The 25,236-nt window shown below is 41.1% G+C and overlaps 1 protein-coding gene across 2 annotated transcripts in view; it reads left to right on the forward strand.

The window, feature by feature from the left end:
* WDFY4 (WDFY family member 4) overlaps nucleotides 1–25,236 on the forward strand; it is a 148,592-nt gene that overhangs the window by 77,388 nt on the left and 45,968 nt on the right. The window contains exons 40-47 of one of the 2 annotated variants that reach the window (XM_074874849.1): nucleotides 3,858–3,935; nucleotides 4,842–5,045; nucleotides 5,875–5,926; nucleotides 7,231–7,403; nucleotides 18,668–18,816; nucleotides 19,947–20,067; nucleotides 22,497–22,582; nucleotides 24,014–24,076. In XM_074874849.1, the coding sequence (XP_074730950.1) occupies nucleotides 3,858–3,935; nucleotides 4,842–5,045; nucleotides 5,875–5,926; nucleotides 7,231–7,403; nucleotides 18,668–18,816; nucleotides 19,947–20,067; nucleotides 22,497–22,582; nucleotides 24,014–24,076 (926 nt within the window). The remainder of the gene's footprint in view (nucleotides 1–3,857; nucleotides 3,936–4,841; nucleotides 5,046–5,874; nucleotides 5,927–7,230; nucleotides 7,404–18,667; nucleotides 18,817–19,946; nucleotides 20,068–22,496; nucleotides 22,583–24,013; nucleotides 24,077–25,236) is intronic. The other variant, XM_074874850.1, reaches the window with a different exon arrangement.

Below are 25,236 nucleotides of genomic sequence, written 5' to 3' on the forward strand. Positions count from 1 at the left end.
ATAGTACACTGTGGCACTATTGTATTTAATCTACTGCATAAAGATTTGCCATTTTAAAGGATAACCACCTACAATTTTTAATGGAAATTGTTTATTTGTTAGAAACTTGTTTGCACCAGTTGTTCATTAATCATTACAGTGTAATTGTTCTGACTGAACACTTAATAGCCTGATCTATATTCTCCATGTTTATTGGATATCTTTTTCAGGTTCTGTTTTTGTTTGTTAGTTTGGTTTGTTTTGTTTCCAGTTACAGTGATCTTCAATTTTGTTAACTGTTCATTTCATTTTACAACCAGATGGTTTTCCTGTGGGGATGATCATGAGGGACATGTTCATCTGGTTGAAGATGGCTAGCTATAGCTCATTTGGAAGACAAAGTGGTTAGTCTTCAGTTCACCAGACATGGCTAGCAGAATTTTTCCTTCTTAGGACCCTTCATATGTTTCAAAGGCTAGAACCTGGATCAATGAAGTCTGTGAGAGTCTTTTCAACATGGGCTTTGACCTTAGGGGTCTGATTGGTGACCATGAGTGAAATACAGAGTATGAGCAACTTTGAAACAGCTGTCAGTGGAGCACTGACTCGGCTTGAATAGCCTGTGGGTATCTGGAATGGTTGTTAATACTTGGAGGAATTGGTTGTCTATTCTGAATGGCTTTTACCCTATGTCCGCATAGAGCCTGAGATCTCAGCTCTTCTCCTGTACAGAGCCCAGCTCAACAGAACAGAGATGCTGTTGCTTTCTAGGTCAGCCTTTATGGGAGTTTTATATGAATTATGGAATAGTTTTGTGAGGCCACAACTGTGATTACAGGTTTAATGATGCTTTAAACAAACAAAAATGTAATGACTTTCATCAGTGTAAAACAGGAGCTTCCTGCAGGGAAACACCAATAAATGTGACTTCGCAGCAGGGGTGCAGACCTGGCTGGCAGCCAGCAGTAATCGGCACACCACATAGACCTTGTGTGTTAACTTAATTATAGCACAGTGCAAGCAGCAGCTAGACAGTTTGCTGTGAGGAATCACTGACAGCGTGGTACAGAGTCCATGCATTTAAAAGTTACCCATCTGATCCCTGGCTTTAGGTAGTGAGAGGCTGGGACTTTCACAGCCAGTTTAGCCTCATGCTGTGACTCACAGCAATCTTACCTTTGTCGTGGTAGCTCAGGTGGGCATAAGAGCCTTCAAATGGAACTGGGGGCACTCTAACCTCTCCTGTATAATCTCTGAACAGCTTCTGCCTTCTCTGCCACCTCTAATCCTCAGGAATTTATCAAAAGAACAGAGAGATACCTATGCTGCTTTCTGTAATGCAGTTAATGGTTAGCCACTTTGATTCCCTTTTTTTTTTTTTCATTTTCATGGCTTTAGTGTTCCTTTTGTGAATTCCAAGGAAGGGCAAGCAATCTTATTTTGACTTCAAAATCATGTTCAAGTAAGCCTGCATCCTTTCTACACATTTAGCTGGCACATGGAATAGATGTTTATGGTTTATTTGGATACCGTGACTTTTGGGATTCTTTCAGTAGAGATTAGGAACATCAACCTGAGTCAGGTCCTGATGTGCTGTACCATTGATTCGGGGCGGGGGGGGGGGGGGGGGGGCGGGGCTGGGAAAGTTGCTCTTTCAGAGAGCTTTTTGTTTGGAAAATTTTAAAGCCAGTATGCCCAGAAGGTCAGACATGGCATCATGTAGTTGTAATAGGATAGCTAGAATCTTTTTCCAGGAAATACACTGTCAAACAGGAGAATTTTTACCTGTGACTCTTAATAAGAAGACTGTCATACTGAACTCCTCCCAGTAGCTACTTGTCAGCAGTCACACAAAGAGATACTGAGCAAGGAGAGAAACAGACAAAGCCGCTATTCTTGTGTTTACATAGAAAAGTCTGAGTTACAGAACTGTAGAACAGTTCCATAAGTGCTGGACAGCCTGTTAAAGCAGAGTCCTGTGCTGGTTCTTCAGTTGTCTTCATGCAATAACATCACAGAATCACAGAATCATCTAGCTTGGAAAAGACCTTGAAGATCATCCAGTCCAACCATTAACCTAACATTGACAGTTCCCAACTACACCATACCCCTGCGCTATGTCAACCTGACTCTTAAACACCTCCAGGGATGGGGACTCCACCACTGCCCTGGGCAGCCCATTCCAACACCTAACAACCCGTTCTGTAAAGAAATGCTTCCTAATATCTAGTCTAAACCTTCCCTGGCACAACTTGAGGCCATTACCTCTTGTCCTATCATTTGTTACTTTGTTAAAGAGACTCATCCCCATCTCTCTGCAACCTTCTTTCAGGTAGGACATAAAACATGCCAGTAGCTACTCAGCAGTTGTTCAGTGCTTCAGCTATACACAAAGCCTTTCTGTATGCTTTGTCTCTCTGATCAAGCAAAAAAATGTAATGAGAACAAATACTTTATTTCAAGTCTCTTTGGGACCCAGAATTTCATAGATGGCTAGGAGAAAGAGGGAACAAACCTAGTGATTTCAAAGCTGGAAGCTTGTCTTTGATTAAAGTTTATCAGGTGAATTTGAGGAATTAGTATGATAGCGAATATCCTAGGATGTATTTTGTTGTTATTTGCATGATGCTAGTTTGGCACCTGAGGGATTCCATTGAGTTTAATAATGTTTTTGCCGATCTTTTCAAAAGGGAGGCTCAGATAGGAAGCACTTTGTGAAATTCTCTGGTTTGTATTAAGTATAGATCTTGGCTATGTGAATTTTGTGACCCCAAAACCTGTGGGTTTTGATGGAACAGGTAAGAAAAGAATGAAATCCATTTCATTTCCCTACTCCCTGAGTTTAAGGATCCCACCACACTGAACCATTGTTCATGATCTTAGCCTGTGTAACTCTGAGGTTAGTATTATAGTCTCTGTTTTGTGGTTGAAGAGGTAGTGGTTTAGGGCAATTGCATGTCTTGCTGAAGATGACCTATCAATCTCTTTGCAGAGTGGGAAATGCAACTCGTAATCTCTTGACAGCAATTCATCAGTCTCGTACTTGCACAGAGATCCTTAGCTTGAGAAGTACATTCCAATAAAACAGCAGATGAAATGTATGACTCCTAATGCGGGTTCACTGTTCTGTGAGTTTAGTGCATTCTGGAAGGAAAGGTGGCCAGGAAGTTCTGTCAGACTGATTTGGAAAACGTGTATTTCCAGAAATAACTGAGTAGCATGGGGGTTTAAGGCACGTCTGTGCTGTGTAGTGGAGCAGAGGCAGTTATTGTGGGTGTCATATTGCACTAGCACAGCTCTGCAAGTTTCCAGTTCTAGAGCTAGCTCAGACATCTCTGTATCGCAATCCCATTAAATAGCGTATTTATACTCCAAGTCACTTGTTACCAGAGATCTTAGGCTCCTAAATCTCAGAAATGTTTTTGGAAACAGTTGGTTTGCTGTCTGCAAAAGGAGACATGGACCGTTCTTTTGTTTGCACTTTCTGTTTATGCAGCAAGGAGCAGGTGTATTGTTACAGATCCTTACCTCAGTCAGGGTCTCTACAACAAACAAATAATTGTTTTATGCTACTTGCAGTACTAACTCAGTTCCGAAAGGAGGAGCCTTAAATTGCATTTGCTGTTTTCTTCTGAGTAGTTCCACTAATGATCCTTGTTAAGGTCATGAATATGTTTATCTTCCTGGTGTAAGTGTGCAACTTGCTCTCAGATGATTGCTTCATGACTATACTATCTGGAGAGCTGTCAAACTTGCAGACACTGGCTATATTCCCTGATTATTCTTGTAAAAGACAGAGCAACTAATGTCAGCTTCTGCCCCTCACAGAGTTTACACCTGCAGCACCTTGGTGTAATGTGTTCTGATATTTCTTCTAGGGATTTGTGTCATGTATGGAACGATACCGAAGAACTGGACAGGAGCTCTATGCCTCTCTGTACAAGAACCACGTACAGGTAAAGAACAGGAATATTGTGCATCAGCTTTCTGTTGAAAGGATACTCTTAGACTACCCTGAGAAATCAGACATTTCAGAAGTGAGATGAGTAGTGTGCCCAAAGAAATGCTGAGAGTTGATGAGTCAATACTCTGTTCCTGACATCACTGCTGAAGTGTGATACAGCATCACTCACCAATCAGATTCCTCACTTTCTCTTCAGCAGCCTTTTTTCTTTTGTTTAAATGAATTATTCCTTTCTCACAGTAGCAAAAATGAAAGGACTTTGCCCTTTTTTTCTTAGCAGCCAGTAAAACTTCTCAAGATGTCTCAAGTTCATAGTCAGTAAAATCTCACAGGTATGTTTCTGTTTCAGGATTGGTTATCAGAGACCAAGAAGCTTTTCATTCTTTGGAATTCTCACCTCTTCTCTCCTTTAAATTCATATTTTAGTGCCTCCCAACTCCCTGAACACCTCCTAAGTAGAAATAATTAAATTTATGCCAAGCTTGGAGAGAGCACAGTGCATTTCTGACCGAGACTTTCAGACTATGTTCTTAGCAAGCATGGGTGTTGCCATTTGACACAAACTTTCGCCAAAAAAACCAGCAGTGAATAAAGCCTCTGTGATGCTGTTCTCCCGGCTCACTGCTTTTGTGTTGGAAATCTAATGAAAGCAGCCATTTTCAAGGAGGTTGAAGTTTGCAACATGCTTACATTTTTCCCTGTATCTTAGTTTGACTAGTTGCATCTCCCACAGCACGCTTTCAGTGGTCAGTTGGACCTGTGTTTGCTGGGTCTGCAGTGCTCTCTCTGCCTCATCTGGTAGGTTGGGTAGGTCCCTCTGAATCACTGGGGTAGTGCAACTGCTGGATGGGAGGAGGGAAGTGTGCAAAGGGTGGCACAAGGTGGTTCTGTCCCACAGATGCTCCAGTGTGGTTACAGCAAAGCAGCCAAGGACTGGATGATACTTGAGGAGCAGCTTTTCTACAGAAGGGGCCCATGGAGAGATGCATCACAATCCTTAGAGCCACGTTGCATTCTTGATTGTTATGAAGGGCCTTCACGAATGAGGAGGAGGATTCAACATGTGAACACCCGAGCGGCAACAATGCGAATGAAGAGTGAGGTAGAAAGCTTTTGCAGGAGGTGCACAATTTCTGTAACAGTTGCTGGTGACTATATATTCACCTTTTTCCTCTGGTTCTCATCAGCTGACTCATCAATATGCTGTGCCATGCGTGGACAACCCACTGAATGGGTTTTGTTTTGAGCGAGTAAGAGGATCTGCAATGTGTGTAGCAGCAACAGAATGATTTTTCCCTCTTTTCTGGTATAAGATGTCCCCAGACAGATGAGAGTATAGCCTGACCATATCTTTCTGCCTGTAATATCTCATGGGTATAGCACTTCCCAATGTATGCAACAGAGTCCAGTGAGAAGGCTGCACTGTCCTGTTAGTCATAATGCTTATTAGTTGTTATTAGGGCTGCTAGAACTGTTGGATGATCAAAAGGGGAATTAGAGTGGTTTGAACTAACCATTGAACTGTGTATGTGGGGTACTGTCTGTCTCTATAGTGTCTAAGTGCCAAATCCTATCAACCAGGAACTGAAGCACTTTAGTATATCAGGAAGTTTCCATCTCTAGGACATTTTCAGCTTTTATGTGAAGCTTGGATTCTGGCAGTTTTCTGTAGACTGGGTGGTATGTTTTTTATCCTATAACTGGCCTCATGTGGGGTCGTCTTTGAAAAGACAATAGTCCTTTTGCTTAATTGTTGACATTTGTTTCTACATGTTATTGTTCCTTTGGGTCCTTTCAAATTAGTTTATTTGAATTTCCAAGGCATTCATTTGCAACATAGTTCTAAATCTGTGTTTTTCTCTGCAACAGGGTTCTGAGTTATGTTTACCTGTCTGCATATTCCACTTTAGTCATACCTATTTTCTTTTCAGGTTCTCCTAGCAAACAGAAATGAAACACCTGCCTCTGCTGAAGTGAATCCAGGTAACCTTTTAGGGGTAAATTACATCATCAAGAGGGTGGACACAAACAACCAAAGAAAATTGGAGTTAGTGTATGGAAGTCCAGGTCAGAAATTCACCTATTGAAAAAACTTAGTGTCAATGCTCTGGGCTAAAAAGTCACTGTAACATCTGGGAAAAGACTGATACAATTGCTATAGTTGGTCTATAAACTGTCTTCAGAATTTTTTGCTCTCTTGTAGCTACAAGAAAGTTCTGAAAGCAAAAAAAAATATCTTGAAATGAAAGCTTTGGGCATTCTTGGGCACCTGGAAAGCTCCCAACTGCTTAAACTCCAAAGGAAAAGTGCAGATTTTCCCCCTGCTTTTAGTAGACACTCAAGTTCTACCTCTTAAATACCATTTAAAACCAGGTGATAGATGATTCAGAGAAGCGGTGATAGGATTTGTAGCTTTCCAAAAATGTGGACAAAATAATGGAGAGTGGAAGGAAATCATCAAGAATATTAACATGTCAAACTGTTTTTCAGCATTCAAAATAGAACAACATTTTTCAAAATATGATCATTATGTGAACATTTTTCATTTTCCAAGGCCAGGTTTTCTGTTATATGAGACATTAAAAGAGGGGCAGGAATGAAATATGGTATAGAAGCCAGTAATTTTTCAGAGGGGGGAAAAAAATAAAACACTGAGAAAGAACTGTAGTTTGGAAATGTCAGCCAAGTCTAAGGCTGTGGATTTCAGCCACCTGTATGGCTGCTCCAAGTCAAGCTTCTAGAGTACGCTGTTGGAAACAGGCAGTATTGTATACTTCTTAGTGTGATAAGGCTTAGCAAACAAGTGAAAATGAAGCTCATTGTTCTAGACTTCAAACAAGATTGAAGTAGTTTCTGCATGAAAGTGGTTACAGTCTACCCCAATAAAAAGGCTGATCATGCCTTCCGTAACTGTATGCACTGCATGAATTTGCAAAACCTGGGACACAGCTTGGGCAAGATATGAGTGGATTGTATCTCCTTGGGTTCTCTTAAGATCCTGCTCAATGCATGTGACCAAAAGACTACCATTTTCAGTTTTTCACGATTTCCTAATCTTCAGTGATTTCAGGAATTTAGTTTGAATTATGACTGAGTGCAACTACCTGTATTTAGTTCCCTGAACTAAGCATCCTTCTTTAGCAGTCATAGATTTTACTTCCCTCTTGCCTGTTTTTTGCAGATAAATAATGCTATTTCCCAAGGTAGAACAGATTGGGTAAAAGTCTAAATTACAAACGCTTTTGGTGTCATCCGACTGCTACTAAAACTGCAATCCTTTTATACAGATATAGGAGAGCTGATGTTAAATGGAGCAGAAAGGGAGTTGGATAAGAAGGGATTGGATTGTAACCAGCTAACATTCTTCCCTGCTCTACATGAAAGTTTCCATTCAGAAGACTTCTTGGAACTGTGTGTGGAGAGACAAATTATATTGCAGGAGTTTGCAGAGAGTGAAAAGGTAGGAAAGATGAACTAGAAAATTTTCTCTGGGGTGATGGCATTTTAGAGGGTGGATTGGATGTGGAGGCCTGTCTGTTCCTTTCAGTTTGGGGTTCAGGTGGATTCAAGCTACAGTAAACATCATCACTGTCTGTTTCCTTAGAGCAATTACAATTTTCCAGCCTCTGTATGAACTCCTATATAGACTTATTCTTGAAGCACATTTATCATTAACTCTTTGAAGTAACAGAAAAAAATTCAGGCATGCAACCAAGGTATTCTTGTATCTGTGAGACAGTATTGTCTGAATTTGCCTAAGACATGGCAAATTATGAGACTCAGAATTCCTGTCCTGCTTCCCTGACATTACTCATGCTCAGAGCAGAGCTTGGATCAAATTTATTTATTATCTCTAGAAGAGCATGCCAATTTTGTATAGGTTGCTAGTTCAGTGATGTTTAAATCTCTTTCTGCTGAATACCATAAAATGTTTTCTTCCTCCCTTCACATGACTTTTTCTTCTCCACCTCCCCATGAGTACTGAACAGGTTCTTCCCTCTAAGGCCATAGAGACTTTCCCTGTTTTGTGTTTGATGCTTCTATCATCCTTCATCTAGTCAAAACAGTGCTGTTCCTTTTTTATTCTTATACTGGACTGGATGTCCTTCTCCCAGGTTTCTTCCCAGCGTAAGGAAGAGGCAGGTTCAGAAACACTGAAGGAGGACATGAGCTGTGGAGTAAGGGGTGACTCTGTTAGGGGGATGTTAACTTCTTGTGTTGTCAATTTAACCCCTTTCCTCAAAAGTCAGCAACCTGCCCTTCTCTTTCAGCATAGTCCCCACAATGGTGACTCCAAATCAAATCATTGATGTTGAGTACACACTGGACATAGCTATTTTCCTCAGGACTGTGAGAGATTTTGTCATGAGGAATAGACCTGGCCTCATTCTCTGATCTTTTGCAGTGTACCTGTTTCTTCCTGTGGCATCATCCCCCCTGCTGACCCAGCATCTGTTGTGGTTTGAATCCGGCTGGCAGCCAAACACCACACAGCTGCTCGCTCACCCTCCTCTGCCAGAGGGTAAAGAGAGACTCGTAGGTTGAGATAAAAACAGTTTAATAATTGAAATAAAACAATAACAATAACAGGAAGTACAAATGGGTAATGCACAATGTGATTGCTCACCACCCGCTGACTGATATCCAGCCCATTCCCAGCTAGCAATCCTGAAAAAGCCAAGATCCCAAAACTGCAATCCCAGGAGCAAGAGAGAATCCCCTCCTTCCTGGCCAACTGTCCTTTCTATATCGAGCATGACGTGACATGTTATGGAATATTTCATTGGCTAATTTGGGTCCGGTGCTCTGGGTATGTTCCCTCCCGGCTTCTTGTGCACCTGCACACAGGCAGGACATGGGGAGCTGGAGAGTCCTTGAGCTCTTAGCAACAACTGAAAACATCAGCGTATCATCAGCATTCTTCTCATACCAAATCACGTACTGAATCCAAAACACAGCACTATTCTAGCTACTAAGAAGAAAAATGAATTCTATCCCTGCCGAAACCAGGACAGCATCCCATAGTGGAAGCCAAGGGTCAGACTTGGAGTATTTAAACTCAGCCATCACAGTGCTGTGATAGCCGTACATAGATATAGAACTAATTATTTTATTTTTGTCCCAATACCATCGCCGAATTTTCTTTATGCTTTGCCCGTGGCAAGGGGTCACATTTGTGCTCTCTAACATGATGGCTTCCTCACACTATTAGAGCTGTTGGTACACTGTCTGTACAACGTAATTCATTTCCCTGCTCCTCCTTCTTTCCCCCTGCCCCCATATCTCTCCCCAGCAGAAGGAGACAGGCATGAAAATGTGAGGCATGTTTTCTGTGTGCTGATCTCATTTTGAGCCTTCAGGCTGTCTGTCTCTTCTCCATGTAACTCCGCAGGCAGCTGTCAGAAATGCCAGGCATGTTTTTTTCCAGCAGCAGACACCGTGTTGCCGAGCTGACAGAAGTATTAAAAAAAGCAGTAGGGGGTGACATTAGCTGTCCTGCGCTCACTTAGTGCGCTGCGGTCCTGCCTTGTAAATGGCTGCCTTGTGAGCTGTTTGCACTTTAAGCAGGCGACTGGAACCATCTTACCTACTGCACTGCACAGAAAAGTCATTGTGATGCTTTGGCAGATACTAGATTGATTTCTGGAACACAGGGATAGCCCTTGTCTGGAAAATGGTCATTGTTTTATAATGTCACCCAGTGCTATTTTTTTGCATTACCATTAAATAGATACCTTTGTACATACTCAGATATGTGAGATGGATTTTTGCAGAAGCAGCAGATCAAATGTTACTGGCATTGACAGAGTGTGTTCCTCAGAAAGTTAAATCAGGAGAATATGGGTGCAGGTGGGGTATTGTTATGCTAGTATAATCTAGTCTTTTGTTATACCTTAGCTTGAAAAATAGAATAGAAAACATTTCTAGCCATTCATGTGAAAATAATTGTAAGTATTTAAACAAGATAAGTTTACCACTTGGACTGCAAGAGAGAGGACTGTGAAGGAGAAAACAAATGGATATAGTTTGACTGTAAGCTAAAGGAAGCTACTGAATAGTTAGTCCCCCAGGAAGTTGAGACAAATAACGTGAAGGAGCAGTCATGCTCTGTGTTTGAACAGCACCCAGACCATGCAAAGTTCAGCCTTTAGATATGTCCTTTTTTGTCACCTTTTTACACAATAAACCTACCCATAGAAGAGTGCATTTCCCAGATTTCAAAGTCAAGCACTCTGAGTTTAGGAAATGCCAGAAATCAAGAAATTAATGCCAGATCTGTGCAATTATAGCCCTTAATGACATAATCACTTGCTGATTTTACCATAAGACTATCCCTTCTGCTTTACCAGTACATAGGGTGAAAGGTGTGTATATCAAAATCCGTACCTGCAAAGTAGTACTTAGTTGTATTGACCATAAGTCTGTCTCTTCCAGCCAGGATCCTTGTAATACATATAAATGCACCTTCTGTGTTCTGCAGCTAGCAGGAATGCTATAGACTCCAGTCATCTTCCTTACACAGTGTTAATTTATCACTAGAATATGTCCATCCTGAGCAGGCTCTGTGAAAAAAATAGTATTTAATCCTGTAGTTACATGGTAACATAATGCATATACAAAGGTGCTGAATTCAGGCTGACTTTTGAGGATATGACTTTGCAATCATAGTAATGCTTTCTTAAATTTTGTGTGACATTCCCAAAGCTTGAAAATGGAAGCCTCTATCAGACCTCCCAAGATAGCAGGCCAACAGCAGAATTGCTGAAAGTTGCAGGTATCACATTGACATCTGCTGAAGAAAGCACCTTTAGAGCCTTTCAGGCCTTTATAATGGCATCTGCCAAAGTGGCAGCTGGAGGGGATACTAGGAGTATATTATGATCCTGGATATGGACCTATCCAGGAGGTTGCAAAACAATCACAAATCTCCTCCACCATGTGTCCCAGCCCTGCATTTGGAAGGGAGATTGTGTTGTGGTGAGCACAGTTTCCTTCCTGATTTGAAATTTAGCCTCAGCTGTTTTGCCCCTCTAGGCTGCCCCTACGTTCCTGTTGTGTTTGAGCTATCTGCCTCATTCTCCCCCCCTACATAGTGCAACCTCCAGTTCTCAGGATTCTTGTTCTCATCCTATTTCCCTTGCTCAGAGAGTCCTAGTCTCTTCTCTGCAATCACCCTACCCTAGATGTAGTGTCATTTCCAGTTATATTAAGCTCCTTGCTGTTCTTTCCCTGTTTCTTTCTATCCTCTGCACCAGTTTCTGCTAGTCCTCATCAGCTTCCAGTGATCTGCTAGAGGCAGATCTAAAAGCCAAAAACCTTGTATGCAGTGCTGGCGAAATGCAAGGTACAGAGGACCATTGTTGTGTTTTGGCTCTATGGAGGTACATAAAGAAGTGGGTGTTCAGAGGAGTTGTGGATGTTTGTGGCTCACCCACACACTAAGAGTCTGGGTGCAAGGGATGAAGGGTTAGGGCAGTTCTTTTCAGCCTAAATGAGAATGGTAGTCTGGTAGTGGAGATATTTTGTTGCGTCACATCCTCCCTTACAGATGGCCCTGCAGGGACCACTTGTGAAAGCTGGACAAAAGGACTGCTCTTGGTGTGGTTGGGACAAATGTCACTTTGAACTCAAGGCTGGGAATTGAGTTGCCTCATTGATGAATATTTGGAACTGGTGCTGTAGTTACAGAAGTGTAAAGTAGTATCTATGTGTATATGCCCAAAGCACAAAGTGGGGTTTTTTTCCTGCACGCAAGTTAATGTGTGTAATTCAATAGATTAATATATCAGACTGCAGGAGCAGATTTACAGCTGTTGCTGTCAGGGCTGTCCCCTCAGAAGTTACTAAACTGTCATACTCTGCCTGCTTGGTTATACATTTTGCTGAGACTCCATTTTGGTTATAGTGTGTACAGGTGAAGATTATGTTTTCCATGTATCTTTAGTATACTGAAACTGTACGCACCATAGGCATGGGAGGAGAGGTTATATGTGATGTGGGTGATGTTACACAATATGTGCTGTTGCAGAATTTTGCAAGAGAAATGCAAATAGGAACCTATCCTGACCTAATCTATCAATTTGCCTATGAAAAGTGAGAGCCAACCCTTTAAATAACCCTGGTTTACCAGCAGAGACAGGGAGATTGGATTCCTATATCCGCAAACTGACGCTCCAACTGCAAGATTGCCTTCCTGATCTTTACAAGCCTAAAGTAGTCCTGCCAGGTTGTTAATGTGCAGTTAACATGTAATAGTTGAAGAAAGTGTTGGAAGGCTTGGGGAATGGTTTTGGTGTAGAAATTCTGAATTTTGGAGAAAAGTAAACCTCTGTTTGCCAGCAAGTCATTCGAGACAGTAAGAAATCCAAGCAGCTGGGGTAATGAATCTGAAGTTAACAAGAGGGCATGGCCTAGCAGAAATCTGGGCACAATGCCTTTCCTTGAAGGAGGGGCTGGAGAGAGCACAGAAGATGCCAAAAACAATAATAGAAGGGACTAGCATAAATCAGAGGGAGTGGGATCCATGGTTGGGAGAAAGGAGCTGATTAAAGAACAGCCTCGACTGAAAGATGGAGCAGCTGTTCATCATCTAGGACTAGCAGCAGCAGCTCTGCATCCACTTGGTGGAGCCAGTGTTTTTAGGGGCATTGTACATACCTCGCAGCTATGAATAGAGTAGAATAATTTCAGTTGGAAGGGACTTACAGTGATCATCTAGTCCAACTGCCTGACCACTTCAAGGCTGACCAAAAACTAAGCATGTTATTAAGGGCATTGACCAAATGCCTCTTAAACACTGATGGGCTTGGGGCAGTGACCACCTCTCTAGGAAGCCTGTTCTAGTGTTTGACCACCCTCTTGATAAAAAAATGCTTCCTCATGTCCAGTCTAAACCTCCCCTGGCTCAGCTTTGAACCATTCCCATGTGTGCTATCACTGGATACCAGAGAGAAGAGATCAGTACCTCCCTCTCCGTTTCCCCTCTTCAGGAAGCTGTAGGGAGCAAAATGCAAAACACCAAGGCAGATTGTTTTCATGGGAGCACTGTTACACTTCATCCCAGTGTGATGATGCATCAATAAAGAACTTTACATGTGCTGGCAAACAGTGGGAACATTGACTAGCTGTTGTAGTTAAAGGACTGGGAAGCCAGGTCCTTGGCACAAGCCATTTCCCTTTTCTGTGCCTGAGTTTCTCCTTTTCCCTCCCTGCTGCAGGAGCAGAGACTTTAATGGCTACCCCACCGCGGGAAGGAGTGCTAAACAGTAATAAGGGTTTTCAGTGTGAAACTCTGCCTGTATTCAGATGGGAGTGTCTGAAGGAAGACAGGTGTTGCAGATGATTACTGGTCTGACTTGCCCTATCTGGGTTTCTGCTGTGGTAGAGAGGCTGCTGGGAACCCCTTTCCCAGCCCATGCTCCTCTACCCTTACTGCAGCTCAGTGAACAACTTTGCTTCTAGGTGCAAAGGACAGGGTCTGACTCATGATGTAAATGTCACCAAAAAAAAAACCCAGAGCATCTTTAGCCAGATCTCTGGTCTTCTGTATGTGCTCCTTCACCATACTACTTTGTGCTCCATAGATACCTCCTAGTATCTGCTTCTGGGTTGGTTTTTTTTAGTGTTCACCTTGATGAAAAACATCTTTCAATTGTAAGGCTGTAGCTGCTCCTCCCTGGAGCTCTGCAGAGCTCCTGACAAACCCCATGGCCCTGACTGCCACCTCAAGCAAGCACAGATGATACCCTAACAGGTACTTTCTGTAGAATGATGCAGTGGAGAAAGAAACAGGCAGACTTTGCTGTGGTTATTCCCGAGAGACTCATGAGGCCAGTGGGAAGGGCATGAACCTGAGTGAACTGGCCTAAGGGGAAATTTAAGGGCTCATATTAGTTTTTGGCAGCATTTTCTGTTTGAGAGGAGTCTGGAGTGAGACAGAGATGTCTGGGTGTGCAAGAGGTATGAGCACAATCCTATTAGAAGTGTCTTCCAGATGCTATCATCAGCTAAGGGATGCCAGCCTCTCAGACTGGTGATGGGTTGGAACAGATGGCAACTTTCATCACAGAAAGCAAGGACAAAGAGCAGTCCCAGTGCCCACAATCATATACAAGCCAAGAACCTTCTCCTGCCACCCTCCCTTTCTCCCAAATATCTGATATTCTTTCCTTGCAGCATTTGAGAAGTTAAAACCTGAGAAGTCCACACAGAAGAAGCACCTCCCACATGGGGTTTTTGCTCCATTGGAGTAAGGGAGGGAGGGTGAGTGGAAGCTGCCTGCAAAAAAGGAACGTGTCCTGGGTTTTCTAAAGAAAAGTTGTGACCACAAGGCTTTCTTTCTAGTGATTGCAATGGTTTCACTCAAGTCTGAGCAGAAGAAATTTGATCCAAAGTTTATAACAGTTCAGATGTGACCAAACTTGAGCCTAGAGCCCCCACCACTAAAGACTAGGTCAAGCAGATTTAGTTTCCTTTGGTCATTGAGCAGCTGGAGAGAGTGAAGCAACCTGTCACATATTCTTAAATTGTGATTAATGAGACACATGTGTGATGGTTTCAAAGTAAGATGAGACTTCAACAACAAGTAGACTAACAATCATTGCAGGAAAGGTCTTGTGAGTGGCAGAGAGGTGGACCTGTATTGCTCTCGCTTACCATGATAACATGTATCTGTTTCCCTAGCAAAAATTGTGAAAGCCATGTATTTGATTTCATGTACTCCTAGTCATTTTAAACTCTGTGACCCTATATAACATTGACCCTACTTTACTAACAGGTCCTTTGTAGCTGATGCAGCCTGGGATGCTTAAATATACAGCAAAAAGGGCAGAAAGGCTATATAACTACAGGTTTCATCTCTGATTCTTGATACAGTGATTCAGATACCTGAATGTGTTGCTTTTATGTGTATCATGCAGAGTTTTTGTAGCTTTTGCTGAGCAAGTGATTAGAGGCATCTGTGAGTATTTATAGGGAAACATGAAATGTGACAATGAGGGGGAGGAAGGGTCTTCAGGAAGTCACTAAGCCACTGGTTACTGAGAAGGTATATGATCAAGAATCACTCCATACCTAGCAAGTTTCTTATACTCTTTCTGTAAGCTTCTGTTACTAAGATGCAGGATAGTTTAGATGGACCTCTGAACTGACTTGGAGTAGCCATTCTTTTGTTCTTATTCTGTAAAAATGCTATGCTTAGGAGATTGTGTGGTGTGGGTGAGTGTATTCCTGTGACATGGTTTTGTGACTTCAATTTCCTTGCATTGTGTTTTTCCCTGAGAGGCTATGCTAACGCACTAGAGTCTGCAGGAATAGATGGCTAACCTCCTCCAGTGTTTTTGAAAACTGTGTAAAGACTGTTTGCATCTTCAGTCATGTAATTGCTTTGGAAGTCTGGCTCTTGAGCTCCAGAGCAGATATGCTTTTATGGCTACTTGCTTAAATGCAACTGGAACATTTACAAATAGCTTTTCTGAAAAACAAGAAAAAATAAATACCACACCTTTAGCTTTAATTCCCTCACACATCTGAATGAACAGAGCAATCGAGAGATTCAGGGCTTTGGGCAATACCTTAGAAGGTAATTATTCAATTATTTTATGTCATGTTTGCTTCATTGATTAATGATTCTAGTGGCTAGTGAACTGGATTCTGTTCTGTTTTGACAGAAAAGGAAAGTTTTTATTTAATCTATGATAATTTCAGGCTGCTTGGTGTTTCAATGCAAGACCGTAGGCACAAGACTGTCGTCCTGGTGGGGGTTCTCTAGTACACCTCTTTGTCAGATCTTTATTACTCACCTGAAATAAAATGAGCCTCATTCTCCAGATGAGAACAACTGATTCAGCCCAAGGGCTCTAGTACTTCTAACGGTGCAGATGTATTTAGTTCTGTTGAGGGTGATAACATAAAATTGATGAAATGAATTTGGCACTGGTGGCTGTTATTGTTTGGGTTGTACAGAAGACAGTGTACTGGGGCTTAGAGTGTAAGGTTTGAGAAAGAGGTACATGCTCTCTTCCCTCTCAAGGCCTGCTAATATGCTCTCGTCCTGCCTTAGGTGGAGTAACAAAGTGATTTGTGCCAAACCATATTAGTGATCATGAGCAGGCCCCCTTCACAATCCATGTGCCTCCCAACACCACACACATGATGTCTGGCATATGGACTGGGTTTGCTGAGATGGATTTCTTAGAAGTCTGGATTTCAACTTCATGTCCATTTAGCTATTTTACACAACTGCCTAATGTTTCAATATTCAGTTACCTTCCTTTTGGGAAGAAGCAATCTTTCTGCTATTTAATTACTTCAGGAAACCCTGTGGTTCACTAATGTGAGCAGAATTCCTCAGTATTCTCAGTGCAAGCATACATGCCTCTAACCACATAATGGCACACACATACGCAGGCACTCCAGTTCAGAGAGTTCTGTGGTTGGCATATCCCTGCAGAGACAGGCATTCCTCTGGGATCTGCAGGAGAGATGATGGAAAAATGCTATCTTCCTCTTAGAAATAATTTAGAGGGGAAAGAGAAAGAGATTGAAGGGATTTTCATCAAAAATTACCCACAGAAATCTTCCAGGGTTGTTTTTTTTTAAATCCAGATTGAAAGCAACCTTCTGTGCCCACTAAGTGATTTCAAAATGAAACACACCCCCCCCCCCCATTTTGCTGGTAAAAAAATTGCTTTTCAGTTAAAAAAAAAAAAAATTAAATGTAGTAACAAGATTTTATTTCAATTATTTATTAATTTATTATTTATGTTATGCTGGCATCCAAGACTGAAAGCTTGTGTAGCAGTGCAGCTCTGTTTCAGCTGGCCTGAGTTAGACTATGTGTATTTTGGGATGGAGACAAGGAAGGTTGTAAATTTGGTTCCAGAAATAGTGAGATAGGAACAACAGCAAAAAGCAAAGGAGAACCATACCTGCTCTACATATCATCATGTAGACTTTACATGATGTAGTAGAACCAGTGCTATTTCTGGGTCATTTTTGCATGCGGGAAAAATAATACAGGACCCTTGTTCTTATGAAGTTTGGTGGAGGTAAGGTCATTGAGATGTTAAGAAAAAAACAGACTTTGTGATACTTCTCAGACATGTCAATCAGTTTTCTGAAGAATATTGCACTATATTTCTGAACCAACAAATTTCTGTTATGTAAATACCTCTCAGATCTAATACCTCTGTATGCAGCACTCTGGTCCTTGCAGTTTCAGATGGACTCAGCTTGCAAAATTTTACACTGATTTCTGGATTGTATGTAGTTCAGGATTATATTGATTTACAGGGGGAGCTCTGCAGTGAGCAGTTTTCTTAGTGTATAAGGTAGTATTAGTGTTTGAAGATTTTGGGACCATTAATGTTTTGTTGCAGTGTAAATGTTTGAAGGGATTTTTGCAAATAGAGGGTGCTTCATCTGAGTCTGGGCTAATAGGCTGATGATTAGTTCCTGCCCCTTCCCTGTGAATGTAGGAGATAATGGTTCAAACTTCTGGTCCAAACTGGGCACAGCAGTGAGTTGACCTTGATCTTCCCAGTTGACTGCGCTAACCAGTGGACTGCTCTTTTGGAGCTGAGTATATGTAGAAGATTAAATCAACTGACAAGAAAAATAAGGAACTTCATGCCTCTAAATGTTAGGGAAATTCTTTGCAACGAATTACTGCTTTGATTTAAAATCAGAACTCTTAAGTTTCCCACAGCCCATACAACTTTCCGGATCATTGGTCTTTTCTGGTCTCTGTATTGGTCTGTTTTCTTTCTATACCATCTCTCAACCATAGAAAATGCTCCAGAAAAAAAAGATTATTTTTTTTTCTTTATCAAAACTGGTCAATTCTCAAGAAAATTTTCTATGAACTGGCATATATGACTGAAGAACTATTTTGCTGAAAATTTCCCAATGTGTGGATTAGAGATTCCTCTATTTAAAGGGCCAAGTTAATTTGCTCAGGAGAAGGAAAAAGAAAGTGAGTCTTAGGATGCCAAGGGAGGTTTTTTTAAACTATTCAAGAATGTTTAACTAAATCTTCAAGACAACTAGAATCATAGATTCATATATTTTGATTGGCCTTCTGTATAACATAGGAAGGAAAAGTGCCAATGCAAGGGGTTTTGTGTTACTGAGATTTCAATCCACTGTATGCTGATTCAGCTGGTCATGGTGAGATAGATACCTAGAGTATTAGATCCTTTCCTTGCTCATTGCTCCCTGGGATCTATTTGCAGGATTTTTTCAAGTATAGGTTTCACTGGGATCTAAATAAAAGTACTTGTCTTTTCTCTGTATACAGATATTTATTATATGCCACTGTTTTTCTGTATGATGCTGTGTAAGTCACTTCTTTCCTCAGTGCTTCAACCCCCTGCCTGTGTAGTAAATATTGCTGTCTAAAAAAGTTTTGTAGTGCTAACTCCTGTAATATTTGCAAGCTCTTTATGTTCTGTAGTGATGTTGCTAAATATAGACACAGATAGGAGGAAGGAACAGATTTACTGGGGGAAAAGGGCATCAGACCCTCCCGCTACTAGTACCACAGAAGCATGCACTGTCAGTCATATGGTGATTTTGTGGCTGCATCCCTATAGAATTGCCAGTCAAGATGGCAGCTGTTTTGGTACAAACATATGTCCTTCTGCATCACTGGGTCTTGCTCCCTGCTGTCGCTGTTGCCTGTGTTACCCACTCCTGGCTTCCTTATGCTTGCTTCCATACTAGGTCACATTCAAGTGCTCTGTGGCAGTTGTGCAGGGGCATACAGCATTGGAAGGAGTGCTGCTCTTTGGCAAAGAGCACTTTTACATCTGCGAGTGCTTTGTGTTATCCCCTCTAGAAGAAGTCTACTGTACCCGTCACTGCTTGTCCAGGTGAGTCATTCTTTCCTTCCAGAGATCTGCTTGGTTAATTTCAGTATTGGCATATGGATACATAGAATTTGCACAGACTTTGAGCGGATTTCAGGAGGGATATTAGCACAGCAAGAAGTTTGCCATCCTTTCCATCTGTTCACAGAATTGTTTAGCATAACTAACATAGGTGCTTGTTCACAGGCTTTGGAGGTACAAGAACTCCCATCTCCAACAGATGGAGGTGGTGGGCAGTCTAACAAAAACATTGCTGCTTTTCAATTCTTTTAAAGTGTTCTTAATGTTTCTTTCTGATTGGCTCCCATCTTTTATTCATATGGAACAGTCATTAGAAGAGCCTTTAGCTTCATTGTCTCATAAGTTTTTTGTTTGTTTCTCCAAGACAGAATTGTAATTAATATTTGGCACACTGCTATCATCTGACTCATGATTTATTGAAACTGATCAATACTGAAAATGAGTCTGTTAGATTTTGCTCTTTGCTCATACTGTGTACTCATGTGCAAAGCCCAGTGGGACAGTGTGTAACTCAGTGTTTTTACTCCCTGACTGTCTGCTCTGCATCCGATTCTTACTAAGTCCAATATCAGTCAATCTGATCAGGTGACTTAAGGACTGATTGGACTAGGTCTGATAAAAGCTTAAGTTGTTTTTCTAAGGGATTTGCTATGGGCAAGGCTGTAGATAGCAATTGCAGAACATGTACATAACTAAAGTAATAATGAATTAATTACTTAATTATTAGTTCCAATGAATTGCTGATTATAATAGCTGTGTGTCCTTATAATGCTTGCCCTTGACCCAGGCTTTCAGGTACCCCCATCCAGCTCCTTCTGTTGCTGCTTCTCAAAATTCAGTGTGTGCAAAACATTGCTGTCTGCCTATTTGCATGCACTGAAATAATTCCAAACCTACCCTTAGCCTCTGCAAGCTCCTTATTTTATTTTGGGAACTACTATAAAATCTCTCTTCAGTATTTAGCTTTGTTTTCAATTCATGTATGACCCAGTTGAACTTGCCATCTCTTAGAATTTCTGTTCTTCTTTAGGGAGGCCTTGGATGTTTGTGGGGTCTCTCCTGATCTTTTTGATTCAAATTTATTTTTCTTTCTTTATATTTTTCTCTTCCAGCATCAGTGATCCATTCATTTTCAACTTATGTCATAAAGATCATGCTGTGGGAGACCAGAAGTGTTCCCGTTATTCGTATCATGATATAAAAGAGATTCATCTGATGCGCTTTCTTCTGCAGGTAGGAACTAACATGCTTGGTCATTTGAGGGAAAGCTGCAACAGCAGTAATGACATGTGACTGAAAACTACTTGAACAATTTTTACTAAGACTGCTGAGGTTGCTTTGCTTGAGTCCCAAAATGCTTTTGCTCCCATCATTGCTTCATTAGCCTTTGGTAACACAAACTCCTCCCCATATTCACCAGTGTGTTTAAGCACTCTCACTGGAGTGGTTGGCTTATTAGTTGTTAGGTTAACAATGTTCTTCACAGTTTATCTCAGTGTTTTTGAAAATAAGAATTGAAGTCAATTTCCTGTGTTTTGATGGAAGCTTCCAGTAAGTGTCTGACACTCAGTAATATTCAGCTCCCACAGACTTCAGTAGTTTTGGACATCAGGGCATTATGGGTATGTGTAATATGCTTACCCTGAGCCACTTGAAATAACTTTCAAGTTGTGCATGTGAGTCAGTAAATGAATCCTAAGTTAGAGCAGAGATTTGAATCCTCTGTGCCTTCAGCTACACTACCCAGAAGCTACTCATCATCAGTGGCCTAGTAGCCTTTTAGTTTTGTTTGGTTTAGATGACCCTGTGATGAGAATCACAGAAGAGTTGTAGCTAGAGCTCCTTGCAGCACCAGAGCCTGTACTTGTTCTAGAGGGGTTTGGTACAGTCTAAAGAGTAATTCACAGATTTTGTTTGACAAAAATATGGAATTCTGAAGCAGCCATAACTAGTTACCTGTTATTTTGAATCCATTTTTAGAGGTTTGAGATTCAACAGAGAATTAAGAAGTCATTAGAAAAATTCAAAAGTTGAAGAAAATGGGGCTAATAATTGTCTTATGTAGTATGGCACTCATCCATGGCTCAACCCTGTTTTATTTTATATTTAATTATTTATGCAAAATGGACAGTTCTAGTAGGTGAGACTTGCTTCAGGATATAGTGTATACCAGTGGTTAGGTCACTCTCCAAGCATGTATAAGAATGTTAAGTCTTATTCTGAGTAACTGAATGAAGCTTGTTTTCTTACATCACTGGTGAGCAACCTGAGCAACAGAACTGTCACCTCTTCTGCTTTGTGAATGACATCAAAGTTGCTAGTGGAATCTTGTCACCTTCTCATATATTCACATGTCTGTATGCATGGATTTTTTCAAACATGTGAAATGGAAATGTTTTTTGTGAACCAAAGTGAAAAATAGAGATGAGTAAAAACAGTCTTTGAATGGGCCTGGGGCAAAGGATGGGGCTTGATGGTTTGAGGGTTTTCTGTGGTTTTTTGGTTGTGAGTTTTTTAGGGTTTTTTTTGTTATTTTTGCTTTGTTTCAATTAATGAACTGAAAACTCAGGTATCTATAGCAGGCTCTCAAATTCTTGCACTGGGACTCCATGCCACAAACTGCTTTGAAAAAGTATTGCAGAAGAAGAAGAAAACTGATTCCTTGTGCTTATCCCATGGGACAGGTGGATCAACTGTTTAGGCAGCTACTGGGCCTCAGAAAGCTGATCTCCTGTTCATGCACATAGCCCAGCTCAGAGCAAAGCACTGTGAAACCCCATGGCCCAATTTTGCAATGGCAACACTTGAGCAGATTTGGTTTGGAAAGCTGAGCTTCAGAGCAAATGTTGCAAGCTGTTTATTGTCATAGCTGCTCTCATATTACCTTTCTGCTTTATACTTCATTTGTGAGTAATGTAGAGGGCAGTTGTCATTGTGGTGTTTTTCTCAGTTTGCATTACACCTGCCACATTTGGACAGAAACTCATGTCTGGGTTCCCCGACACTACATGTTATAGTTTTACTTGACTGACTTTGGGGAAAAAATGACCACTCACTGAGTAAATATTAGGATTATACGCAAATGCCCAACATAACAATGTATGGAGACTGTGGAAGAAAGGGGATGAACTTTTCAATTTTGATTATTTAAAAATTCAGTGAGAAATGTCATAAACTTCCCTTCCTCCTCTGCTGCTTCTGTCCAGGAAAAATTATTTTGATGTTTCTGTTGAGATCACTATTCATTTAGAAAGCAGTATGGTTGCTTTCTAAAAGAAGCTCTTATTTAGCATCCCCTCTCCATGTTACTTTTCTCACCTAATTAGAAGTTAATGCTACTAGTGTCTTGTTAATCACACTGAGATTTCAGGATAAACATGCTTCAAAGGCAGCAGGAGGAAGCAGGTGATGAAGCCAATATTTGGAGTTTGGTTTTGCTTCAGAGAAGCATTTGAACTCCTCGTTGACCCAGTAGGACCATTCCTACAGTTGGAGAAATTGGGAATATTAGGCATATTTTGCTACACTTCTTCACACTTGATACAAAGTCAAGGCCTTTTTTTTGTAAAGCCCTGAAGAACTGGACAGGCCATGGCGGACTCTTTGCAGCACTAGGCTTTGCTCTGCAGCTCTTCACACTGTAAATGATTTACCTTTTCCAGGAGATCGCCTTGGAAGTATTCTTCAAAAATGGTTACTCCAGATTTCTTGTCTTCCATGACAGTGACCGAAATAAGATATTTAAGAGGTAATCACTACTTCATAATAACATGTGAACACCCAGGTGACACTCCTGGTCTATCGCTCCTATTTATTCTGGCTTCAGATGTCTGTCTTGTGCTGCCCCAGGGGCTTTTTTTTTTTAAATTGCAGCTCCTTGGTCTTTAACAGGTTACACTTAAGCAAAGCTACGAAATTTTCCTTTTGCTGACCTGTGAATTCTTTAGAGCATTTTATAGCCATTGATTTATCAAGGGAGCTAATGCATGTGTAGGACTCTTCTAGCACTCAGTGGTGTGTTGTATGTCTCTGTATCCCAGGAAATTGCAGTTGTAGCTGTGCTGCTTCCTCGCACTGAGCACCACCTCCATCTCACCTCACAGTACCGGGTGAAAGAAGGTTTCTTACTGCTTTATTCCAATACATGAAGTGTCATTAAATTCTTTACGAATAAATTGTTTTTGTCTCTCTGACTTTTATCTTTGGTGTGAAGTTAACTTTTAACAATGGAATTTTTGTTTAAAAAAATTTCTCCTTACGTGTTTGTCTTGTTTGATGAAACTTGAATGTAACACTATGAAGTGATGAATTTGCACTGTTTTCTTTCATTTTTTTTTCCTACTGCAGTTCTAGCCCTTGTATCAGGTTTACTTTCACTGTCCTTTATGCAGGAAAAATACCTCACTACATAGTACTTCCTGTGGTAAATTCTGCAGCCTGAACTGAGGATTGGTGCTGTTAATTTCTAAACAATCATAGTAGTTCCTTCTGCTCCTGAAATCTCTGAACAGTTTCTAATGGAGTATTGCTTAAAAAGTCAATGCAAATTTATCTACTCTTCCTTTCTAAACTGGCTGCATAGTGTCACTACTTGGAATCATCAGGTTCTGGACCAGAACAAGCTGCTTTGTTTAGCCCTTATCTTTGTTGTGTCTCAGCTCTGACAAATATCTCTTGGGGGAATCTTTCAGAGGCAGTTCAAGATAAGGTTTTGATCCTCAGCTGCCTGATTGCCACTCAGCTGAAGATTACCAAACCTAAGTATTTCAAGGGTTTAGTATGTGTGATGTCATAGACCCCCAGTGAAAGTAAATAGGAATGGCTGAGATCTGGGTTGGTATTCCTTTCTGCCATTTTTGCTAGATAAATGGCTGAGTGGCTTCTCATTCTCTGACTTTAATTAATGGAACCTTAAACCACCTGATCATAAGTTCATAGCCCTATATATCATTTTAACGTCCTGTTTGGGAAGGAAACCCACAGGCAACTCCTTAATACTAAAAATATGCTTCTGCTGTGTTGTCTTACAGCTTTGTCCTAGGTCAGAGTCTCAGTGAAATGATGTGACATCCTTCAGGAAGAAAGTTGCCGTCAGGACATGATATAGATTCTATAAATATGTAATGCATACAGATACCCATTTAAATAATTATGATGTGACCTTTCATATCTCCTATAGATTTTGCTTTTTCCAACCTGCTTTGAAGCCAAAGGGGATAACAGAAGAGTCCCTGAATATAAGGTAAAACATAGGAAACATTGAATAACTGTAGATAAGTGCAATTGTGTGAATAAGTTCACCTTAAAAAAAGCATTTAGAAACTTATATATTTGTGTCCCCTATTTTAAAGATTCAGAGGTGTCCCCAGAACTCCAAAAAGCATTCTAGTGTACAGCATCCACAGTATGAAGACATGAAGAACATGTTAAGTAGCTGACTGTGCATAGTTGATTAATAATTATTACCTCCTTAATATGACTTTATTGGCAAACTCTACACAGATGGTTAGTGTGGGAAAGAGACAGTCAGTGAGGTGAGGTTAGAGCTAATCCATAATGCTTCTGCGTAATGTCCTCTTTATTGCATGGTTAGGGCAGACAGCAATAGATGTACATGTGGATGTTTTGGCATATTATAGTAACTGTGCAGTGAAGATTCCAACTTCTTGTCTCTCAGATTTAGAACTGCAGGAAAAAAAGTTTTCTCCTAGTGAGAGGTGATTGAGAGCATGTTCCATGCTGACCTTGAGTTACTTGCATACCTGTAACTCTTCTCAATTTGGATATCTGAGGAACACAACCCTAGGTGCCTAATTGGTGTCCTCTGAAATGATTGTCTGGAGACTGGAATACTGTTGAGACCTGAGGGGCAGATTGCCCCTATGAGCTGTGGCCTGTGTCAGCTGTATTCTTCTTTTTAATTTTCACTCTACCTGTTGTAATTATTACCTATCTTGTAAGTGAACATTTTCACCCCTGAGTACCAGCCATCAGCTTGCAAAAAGTATCAGTGCAGTATGCAGCCAGCTCTCGCTAGAGCCTAACCTATGTCAGAGGTGATGGTTGACTCTATGGAGCATGATGTCTGTTCTGTGTGGAGCAACCAATAACTCACCCTAGGGTTTCCTTTCCCTGTGCTTGCTGGGTGCTTCAACAGGTGGGAATGTCTTGAGGTAAGATGCACTACGGCTGCAGGAACTTTGGGCTTTAACTGGGCTTGTGATTATTGTGAGAAACACTTAACTCATGTTTCGTCTCAGAGTTTGAAGCAGGTCTAAAGTAGCCTGTCCTGAATCCTGTAACACTCTGCCTTCAGTTTTACTGCATTGGCTGAGAGAGGACTCTGAGAATGTGAGGGGCCTTTGGCACAGCTTTGGCTGGGCCATGTTAGAGCATGAGCTG

Source organism: Strix uralensis, chromosome 7, assembly GCF_047716275.1.
Source record: "Strix uralensis isolate ZFMK-TIS-50842 chromosome 7, bStrUra1, whole genome shotgun sequence".
Classification (NCBI taxonomy): Eukaryota; Metazoa; Chordata; class Aves; order Strigiformes; family Strigidae; genus Strix; species Strix uralensis.